Raw genomic sequence first — 11,015 nt, 5'->3', positions numbered from 1 at the left:
TAGAGGAATATTTTATTGATAAATATTCTGTGTATCTTTCCATTTAGGGAATTAGAGAATAAATACAAGTTTAGTACATGTAAATAAGGCAACAAAAGATTTTACTCTTAATAAGAATAATTTACATTTATAAATACAATTAAAGTGATGTTTGAGAATATTTATAAAGATAATTCTGTAATGTAAAAGAAATACTAAAAGATGTCTATTTTATATTTTAAACTAATTGATCACAATTTATCTTATGAATTTTTTTAAACTAGATATATATTTTATGTAATAGTAAATGGAATAAACAAAAATGAAAAAAAATCATTAAATTAATGATTTTTTTTTTCAATTATTTATATTAGTGGCTTTTTCGTATTTATTTAAATTTAAGATTTTGATAGGATGCAATGGAAATAGTTGATTTACCCCTGAGGCGATATTAAATCCATAAAACGTGAAAATATTAACGAGAATTTAATAGTGTGGATACGACTGAAAGTTGGAGGAGTGGGAAGTAGTGGTAAAAATATGGATTGCTTTGTGTGCCCCAATTATGATCCCCATTCTGATCTCCCACGTGTCAATTCTTCCACGTGCCTCCTTCAAATATCCCCCCCCCCCCCCCCCCCCTAAAACTCCATTTTCGTTTCTTATATAAATTCCACGTTCCAAATCTTTCAACTCACCATTTTCCCTCTTCTTCTTCATCATACAATTTTACAATTATAGTCATGCAAATCAGTTTACTATCGCCGACCCCGCCGCTGACACCTTGCCGGAGCTCCTCCACCATTGAAACCCCCCCAATTAGGAAGCTCAAAGTAATCACTCCGCCACACCCACCACTGTCCCTGCCAAAAAAGGTGTCGCCGCCGCTGCGTCAGCTTAACCCATTACAGAATTTTGCGGCATCGCTACTGGACGCCGTCGAGTCCTCACTGTTCGTCGATAAATTGCCGAAAACGGTTGACCCGGCGGTTCAAATTTCGGGTAATTTCTCTCCGGTTCCGGAATGCTCAGTCCGCCACGACCTTGAAATCATCGGAAATTTACCTGCATGCTTACGTGGCGTTTATTTCCGAAACGGCGCTAATCCCATGCATGCACCCACTGGTGGGCACCACTTGTTTGACGGTGACGGAATGATCCACGCCGTTACATTTCACAGCGGTAACAAAGCTAGTTACAGCTGTCGGTTCACTCGTACAAACCGGCTCCAGTACGAAGCCGCTTTAGGCCGACCTGTTTTCCCCAAGCCGATCGGCGAGCTTCATGGTCACCAAGGACTGGCTCGCCTAGCTATCTTTTTGGCTCGAGCCGGGATCGGGATAATCGACGGCTCGAAAGGTACAGGTGTCGCCAACGCCGGTCTGGTTTATTTCAATGGTCGATTGTTAGCTCTATCAGAAGATGATCTTCCGTATCACGTACAAATCAAGGACGACGGAGATCTTGAAACGATCGGACGGTTCGACTTCAACGGACAGATTAACTGTCCCATGATTGCTCATCCTAAAGTGGACCCCATTTCGGGAGATCTTCACGGGTTGAGTTACAACATGATTAAAAAACCTTATTTGAAATACTTACGGTTCGACATGTTCGGGAAGAAATCTCGTGACGTGGACATCACCCTTCGTGAGCCGACGATGATACACGATTTCGCAATAACGGAAAACCACGTCGTGATACCGGACCATCAAGTGGTTTTCAAGTTATTCGAAATGGTTCGGGGTGGATCACCCGTGGTGTTTGACCCCAAGAAAACTTCTCGGTTCGGTATATTACCGAAATCCGGAGTTGACGAGAAGGGGATTGTTTGGATTGAGGTGCCCAATTGCTTTTGCTTCCATTTGTGGAATGCATGGGAGGAAACTGGTGGCAATGACGAGAAAAGTATCGTTGTTATCGGGTCGTGTATGAACCCGCCTGATTCGATTTTCAACGACCGGGACCAGCCATTAAGGATCGAGCTGACGGAAATTCGGATGGATGTGAAGAACCGGAAAGTGACCCGGCGGGTGTTCGGTTCAGGGATGAATTTGGAAGCGGGTCAAATGAACCGAAGGTTTGTTGGGCGGAAAACTCGGTTCGTTTATATGGCGATAGCGGAGCCTTGGCCCAAATGTTCTGGCATTGCGAAGGTGGATTTGGAAACCGGGAAGGTGAAGAAGTTTCTATACGGTGAAGGTCGGTATGGCGGGGAACCGTTTTACGTGTCGGAAAATGGGAATTGTGGGGGAGATAATGAGAACGAGGACGGAGGGTTTATTGTAGGGTTTGTGAGGGACGAGAAGCGGGAGCGGTCTGAAGTGGTGGTGGTGAAGGCGGCGGAGATGGAGGAAGTGGCGGCGGTGAGGCTGCCTGTGAGGGTTCCGTACGGATTTCACGGCACATTTGTTAGTGAAGAAGAGTTGAATGGGCAAGCTCGCAATTAAAAATTATTTAGGCCCTTATTGTGCTTGTTTTTGTGTAAATTAATGGGTTTGTAGATTATTAATTTTGGGTGGTGGTGGTTAGGTTTGTGATAATTAGTGGTTTTTGAGATGTAACTATTGTGGATATAACTTATCTAATACTAATATCTACTTAAGGAGTACATATATTTGACGGATACAAGCAAATTGGAAGGAAAATTTCTATTTATTCACTTATAAAATATAGGTTACAACACACATTTTGGTCCACCTACATTAATTCAAGAAAATACAACATGTTAAAAGAAAAAATAAAAAAAAAAGGATTAGTTTAGGCTTCAGAAGCTGTTTTCGAAATTAATGTTGGTGTTTTCTCCTAATTTTTTCACAGCTATTCAAAACTTGTCTTACTTAGAATTTAAGTCTACCCGTGGTATCAATTTAAGTTTAGTTAAGAACTTTTTAATATTTTTCTAATATGATTTCTTCTTTGATCCTCCATCAAGTCCATTTTCCCACTTTTTTTTATATGAGTTCAACGTGATGAATATATTTTTGTTGTATTTACCTAAAAAGCAAAACTTATCAAGTGTTACTAATATTAAACATAATATATAAATAATACACATTTTAACTTGTCAAAACCGTAAAATTAAATAATTTATTAATTTAAATTATTAATACTTTTTATGTTTTTTAAATAACATTTTACAATATTTTTAAATTTTCATAAAGCTAGTACTTGATATTTCTATTTTTTTTGACATGCACGTTCTGTATATCAATAAAGAAATTGTCTTTTTTTTTTTTTTTTTTTTTTTTATTATTATTAACTAGTACTAATTAAAATTGTAAATATTGCACAATATTTTTCTAAAAAAGAATTGAAATATAAAAATCTATGTAAATATAAAAATCTATCAAATATAAAATAAATATAAACAAAATTATTTTATACTATTCTTTTTAGAACTTTGATTTCAAATACTAATTGGATATTTGGATTTTATTTGAAATAAAATATTTTGAATTGGTGAGATAGAAACAAATTAAATTAAAAAAGAGAAACTTTAATACGTAAAAAAATATTAAAAAAGAATAAAATATCTATTTGAAATCAAAGAGAGGATTTAATCTTTATAATTAAAATAAAATTATCTCATATGTCTCTATAATAATTAAATAAAAGAGAACATCTTAGATTTAAAACAGGATTATCTAAACCTTTATAATTAAAATAAAATGATTTCCTAGATTAAAGAAAAGAGAAACTATTTGATTAAATCAAAATCATTAGATAGAATAAGATATTTTAAAAATGTTTTATCATTTACCATTAATTAAATTATATAATTTTTTTTTGAAAAGTTTAGATTTAGTGTGAAAATAGTAACAAGGGAAAAAAAAAGAGGAAAAAAGAGAAAAGTAAAGTCTCCCCATAACCTTTATAGTATAGATTTATATAAGAAAATAAACATTGGAACGGCGAGACATTTGACTTTTATTAGATAAGGACATCTTGAATACGTCAAAGTAAGCTCATAATCATTCCATATAACCCAAAAGACGATAGCAATAATATTCGATTCCTCTAATTTTGTGCAAGTTGAAGATTAGGGTCATTTATCTATCATCAATCCAATCACTAAAAGTTTATATCTTATTCTACGACTAAATGAACATTATCATACGATAAAAGAAGTTGTAAAAGAAAAAATAAAAAAGAAATAAAAACTAAAATGATTGTATCTTTTAAACGTCACTTACCTTTTTTTTTTTTTTAAATTTTTAAGTATGAATGAAAGTATGAATGTGCTTTTATACTATAAATAGTACTAAAGTAAGTCATGACTCACGAGATACTTTTTTATTCTTTTTGTTTATAATAATTGTAAAAAGATAATTATGTAATATTTAATTATCACATTCTAAAAGTATATTCAAATTATGTAATAGTTCAAACTGGTTAGATTGTTCTATCAATCAAATTAATTTGGTTAAAAATTTGTCTTCTTTCTACTTTTATTTGTAGTTAGTTGAAATGATAGAAAGAAAATTTAAATTTATTCGACAATTAAATGCGATGGAAAAGTAGTTGATTGGTTATAGAAAAGTGTTTTGATTTTGGTTTAATATTTTGTATTTTTTAATTAAATTGATTATAGAACCTATAATTTTGACGATAACATCATTTTGTTATTAACTCTTCAAGTTCTTTAGAGAGAACTATACGTTATTATTATTATTGTTTTGCTTATTTGGCTAACTTTTCATTCAATCATATCTTTTTTTAGTATTTTGGATGAAAAGACTTAAAAATATTTTCGTGGTTCAAATCTAATATAGTTGTCATAAAGGATATATGTACATAGTAATTTTATCGTCAATAATTAGACCTCGTCTGTTGTTTGCAAATAGTTGTGGCCACAAGATGGTGGTTGATGTGTGTATACAAATGACTCCAAATCAAACTTGTCTCTCTTTTTGCAACAGTAACAATCCTAGGTCTACAAGGTCGAAGATACACTCTTCTCTAACTAGCAAATAAAAGATTATCCAATGAAGTTGCCAATACAATAACAGTTGGAAATAGATAAAAAAAGTTGTACAACCCCTAATAATATCACTATATAAATACTTGAAAGTACTTTTGTGGTATGAATTAGCTGTTTGACTAGAAACAATAGGTTGCTCCACATTATCATATGTGTGAAACAAAAGAAAGGGATGCTTAGACAAGAAAAAGCAAAGGCATTTTGGAAAAGAATAGACATTATAAACAGATGAGAATGAAAGAAGTGTAGGTGTGTGTGTGTGTGTTGTGGGACTTTCACTTGAAGATGAATGGGGAAAAAGAAAAAGATAACACAAAAACCACCAATAATGGTGAGATAATATTAATATATTCCATATTCTTTTTTGTACATTTTGGGAATGGGGGGAGGGGGGACATGATGGGAATTTCTGACATCATATTGTACAAAAACATGGGACAATTCGACCTTTATTTGTCTTTCCTTTGTTCTTCTATTATTTTACCTCAATTTTTTTTCATTTTGGTATGTTGTGGTGGGCAAATAAGGTTTGTGTCCCTCATTCTTTTGCTTTTTTCATGTGAGTTTCTATTTGGCTTTGAACAAGTGTTGATAAATGCTTCAGTGATTGAAGAGGACAACTGGATGGACAGATCCAAAACGACGGAAAAGTAATGTTTTAAATTATATGTTTTTGTTCTCAATTTGTGCTTCTTATTCATTTTCATCTTGAATCTTTATTACTTAATACAAAAAGTTGATTGAAAAATCAATTAGGGTTCTCAAACATCATTCATTCTATTAACCCTTTCTTTTTCGATTCTCTTTTATTTAATATCAATACGATGTTTGGGTTGTTTGGATATGTTCATTTAGAATTCTTTAGACATTTCGTTAACCTTCTTGTCATGTCATTACCCTTGTCAAAGACTTGTTGTTCCAACTATATTTTATGATACGGTGAACATTTGAAATATTTTGTAGAAGCTTTCTATTTTTTGTCTTTTCTTTTTTTTTTTTTTGTCTCCCTTATATATATTCGATTTGTATGGAATTTGCGAGAAGTTGAGAGTCCGGAGGTTATGAAATAGCTCGACTGAGGTTAGGGTTATAATGCTTTTCTGAAATACATAGCCAACAAAAGAGAGAGAAAAAAGAAAGAGGCGCGTATGCACTCTCTTAGTTGCAAGGGTTACTTAACTTTCTATTTCGATTGTTTGAGAGTTTTCTTCCTTGCGATTACTTAGTATAAAAGTGATGAATGGTTACGTTATTCACGATTACTCAGTTGTATGATATAGAAGTTAGTGAAGAATAGTACCAAAATTTAGGAAGGGCCCAAGTAAACTTGTTTAATCAACGTTTTATCAAACACTCGAGATGAAAAGAATAGTGAAGCTTCAAGAGGAGTGTCAAGTTTTAGGGGTAGCTTCCATGTGAAGGTGCTATGAAGAGAAGAAGAGTCTCAACGGGAGTGAGCTCTTTAAGAGTTTCGGTAGCGTGTACCATCGTATAAGTATTTCATTGTAATCATTTAGCTCTATTAGTGATTTTTTTTTTATCAGCGCACTACCTCCAGGCGTAGGTGTGGTTACACCGAAAAACTAGGTTATCGATTGTAGTGTATTCATTCTTCTGTTTTTTCTATTAGCTTTCTATCTCATATCTTGTCTATGACATTTGTGTTTGCCTTATATATCCATTTATTGGACCGACTTATTTCTTGAGACATGAAATGTTTTTAAAATGTATCTATATGAACCCCTCGATTAACTTCAACATACCTCAACATATTTATTTCTTAAGTTAGGTTAGTCAAAGTTTTAGTGCAACTTTTCTAAGACCGTAAATAAAACTCATGTAGCATCATTGGTGTATTATTTAGTCCTACGAGGGGTTTTTTTTTCTTTCCTTTTATAACATACCAATAAAGATCTATATATTTTATGCTCTTTTGAAACAATTATTCCCCTCCTATTTTTTAATCAATAAAATAATTTAAATATTTTACAAGATTATCATTTTATTGTCAATAACAAATAATATCTTTACGAGTATGATGTCAAATTGTGCAAAAACTAAAATAACCCAATTGATATATGGACACGTTCATAATTTAGTTGTGTATATAATTCAATTTTCTTACTCATATTGTAATTAGAAAATTTTAAAATATATTGCCGTGAAGTTTTTCTGCTTAGAGTTCAAAATTTCTAACTTTAGACACAATAACTATGCATTATCTTTTACCTATATATAAATATATATATATATATAAAAGCTTAAATGGTTTTCAATATCCAAATTATTTAGAGTGCAAAAAGTGGCAAAAGATTCTTTTTGGGCTTTCTAAAATATCTATGGATAACAAAACAAACTTTTTAATGGAAAAAAATGGGGAGAGTTTAAAAATTAGTTTTGAATATCAAACTTTTTTGAGTGTGCTGTCTTATTTATATAATTTATCCAAGCAACCATAGTAGAAAGTCCACTTAATAAAGTCAAATAATAAAAATTTAAGAGTGGTCTAATAAACTGACACATAGCTTTATAGTCATAGTGGCAGAAAGCCTTCTAGAATTGGATAAAACATATTCAACATAAAATATCTCATCTAATTAACTTTTCTTTTTCTTTTTTTTTCTTTTTTTTTTTTTTGTTTCAATTTAATGCCATTCATGTAATCATACTCCCAAATGACTTGATGAAATTAAACATTATAATTATTTGGCATTGTTAGTGGAAAATATGTCCTTTTTCTTTTCCTTATTAATACTGGATTCTTCTTAGGTAGAAATCGAAGCAAACGTGTATGTATTCTAATTTAAAATTTATGTTTGGATTAAACATTTTCGGGTCTGATTTGTAATAAAAAACTTATTATATGTTCTCAAGTTTTCAATTCAACCCTTTTTCTAATTTAGTACATGTTAAGTGTAATATAGTAAAATGATTCTGGAGTACCGAGTATCGTCCTCAAAGATTAAATGTCATAGTTTTGTTTAGCTATTTCAGAATTTTGTCGATTTATCTAAAGATTAAAAAGCCAACTTTGAATTGTAATTTTGTAAATAATCATTGAAAATAAAGACAAGTGTGAAAATTCAATAGATAAAACGTTTCTGGGTGTCGAATGTAATCCATTAAATACGTTCCTTAAGTCATAATGTTTGGGCTTTTCAAGGAATCTTGTATGTATAAACAATGTTCTTCGGTCTAGGATATAATGTCCTAATTATTTTCTATAGAAAACAATATTTTTTTATCGAATTAGATGATTATTAATTTCTTAAAATCAACTTTAAGAACTATAATTAATAATGACCTTAAGCAAAGTCGTAAACAACTTTCATCATTAACCTAACTATTTTCTTGAGAGGTTAGCAACGATTCACTGCTATAGTTCTGGTTAAACATACATCCCATCAAAGTAATATCTAACCTAACATTCATTGAGGATCAATCAATAAGAATCAAGGCATGATAACAATTAGAAGCATAATGTTCCACAATTGTATTGCAATAATCTATGAAAGTATTAAATATTAACTTACAATTTGACACTGAATTCTAATGATACATATTTTTATCTGATTACTATCTTATACACTACCATTGTGATATTCATTGTTTTTCGGTTTCTATATGATACTAATTGTTATCAAAGGTCTCATTATCCAAATTCCAAAGTTAGCACTCATGGGAACAAATAATATCATTGATATGCCAATTATTTAGAAGGAAGAACTACAAATATAAGGATAATATCTTTTGAATAGAAGTTCATAAATAGCTCATGATTAAGATTAAGTTACCTAAGTTATCATAGTTGAAATAGTGAGTTTATACAGTCGATGGTGTTATTACTTACAAGCGACTATTTCATGGTTTCAGTGTGAAAAAGTTATGAGATAATCTAATAAACCTTTAGTTCATTCTAAAGTATTTAATTGTTGTAATAGCTAGAGGGACAGCTGAAGAAAATAACGCAAAGAACTTTGGCAAACCAGTTCGACAAATATCGTCTACATTTGGGGAGCTGCGAATAGCTCAGATGAGTAATATTATTAAGATTCACAATAGTCAATATACATCAATATAGCAAGTGGTTTCTGCTCAAATATATGACTATCTTAATATACTTAATAACTTAAGAATTCAGGCTCCCCTGAACATATAAGTGAATCTACTCGAGGATGTCTTCATGCTCCCTCTGAGTTTAAGGTAACCTCTTGATGACTACTTCATGTTTCACATTACTCATGTAACGACCTGAACTTTTAAACTAAGTTAAGGTCATTACTAAAAAGATAAACATCAAAAGACACATTTTTGGAAAGAGGATAACTAAAATCTTTATAAAATTAATATCAAAACGTTCACGAAAAACATAAGATTTTCAAAATTAACAAAAATAACTTGAAAACGTGACCCACGGGTTCTAACAAGTTTAATGAACTAAAAACAAATAAATAGAATAAAATCTTTAAGTAAAATGGTTAAAATTTAAAAATATTGAAAGACATATAAATGAGTGCGGAAGCCGAACTGTGTCCCCATATGGCATGCCACAGATCCCTCGCTGTTGCTCGCCAGCTTCTTAAATTCTTTAACTTAGCCTGAAATATTAAACATAGAAAAGAGTGAGTATATAAATATACTCAGTAAGGGACCCACTACTAGTCCCGCTAGGTGATCTGTTAACTTTTCGTTAGAAACATAATTATAACGTTGTGTGTTCAATGGAGCACACCTAAGTGAGTGAGACCTTACGAACACCCCTAAATCGTGCGAGTGATCCCGAAGGAACACCTCTAGTCGTACGAGTGATCGTAGGTACACACTCCATAAACATATATGTAATACGTAGGTACACCCCTAATCGTGCAGTGGTCCCGTCGGAACACCCCTAGTCGTGCGAGTGACCCCATAGATAGGACCACAATACAGGTGGAGTAAAAAGCTTAACAGACAAAGTTAACAGACACACCACAATCCCAAGCATGTAATGTCATCATAAACATCATAATATGACATGAATATTAATCATAACGTCCTTATTCATGTGATTAATATATCATGTATCATAAACATCATAAACATAACAGTTATCATCGTCGATCATAATATCAGTCATCATCAACACAAGATCAATCATCATCTATAGCATTGCATTATGCATCTTAGCTACCATCAATGCATAATCGTAAATACATGCAGTCTTTTAAATTCAGTTCGAAGGTCCAGTAGTAGAATCTCTTACTTGGAGATTAGCTAAAAAGTATTTTTTTGCTGACAGTAATTCCCAATTAAAGCAGATCCTATTAGTAAGGGAAAATCAATAACTTGATTAATAAAATTTACCAATGGCTAGTAACTAAAATTTCCCAATTTAACTTATCCAAAGTTTAAGTTGAAACCAATTCAACCTTGATTGGGAAAAATCCAAGATTAAATAAAAAAATTAGTCAGTTGAACCTTTAAAAAAACCCCAATTAGATCCAAAATTGAATTAACAAATTATTAATTTAATTACATTGGCTTACCAAACTTGACCAAATGGAGGTTGAAAAATTATCTAAACCTTGATGAGAAAATTCATTAATTCTTCAAGCTTTGTCAAAGAGACCAATCATAACTAAAAAGCGACAGCGACATAAGGTTATATTAGAGAAGAAGATTAATAACTTTTTTTTTTTACTTTCTAACTTAAGCATTCCAATGCTATTTATAAACCCAAGTAATAACAATAATATTTATTATTATTATTTCCTTTTCTCTTTAGGATATATATATATATATAATACCAAATATATACATATATTTTTATTTCCATTATCTTTCCTAAATAAATGCCTTAAATGCACAAAATCTTAGGCATTTATAACCATTAATAATAATAATAATACTTCTTTATTATTATTATTATTTTTCTCTCACCAAAATCTACAATAAACATATATATTTATTTAAATCATCATTCTCTCTTTTAAATAAATATATATTTTTTCATCCAATCAAATCAACCATCTCTCTCCTCATGGATTATCTTATTTTTCAAACAAATATAATT

At 31.3% G+C, this 11,015-nt stretch overlaps 1 protein-coding gene across 1 annotated transcript; it reads left to right on the top strand.

Annotated features, from left to right (window-relative positions):
* Window positions 1-648: 648 nt before the first annotated feature.
* On the top strand, window positions 649-2,590 carry LOC103499487 (9-cis-epoxycarotenoid dioxygenase NCED6, chloroplastic). Its single transcript, XM_008462503.3, has one exon. It carries the CDS (start codon window positions 723-725, stop codon window positions 2,427-2,429), a length of 1,707 nt encoding a protein of 568 aa, XP_008460725.2. The 5' UTR covers window positions 649-722; the 3' UTR covers window positions 2,430-2,590.
* Window positions 2,591-11,015: the final 8,425 nt, after the last annotated feature.

Source organism: Cucumis melo, chromosome 5, assembly GCF_025177605.1.
Source record: "Cucumis melo cultivar AY chromosome 5, USDA_Cmelo_AY_1.0, whole genome shotgun sequence".
NCBI lineage: Eukaryota > Viridiplantae > Streptophyta > Magnoliopsida > Cucurbitales > Cucurbitaceae > Cucumis > Cucumis melo.
Note: the sequence above shows the minus strand (reverse complement) of the source record. Positions and strands in the feature narration are given on the sequence as shown.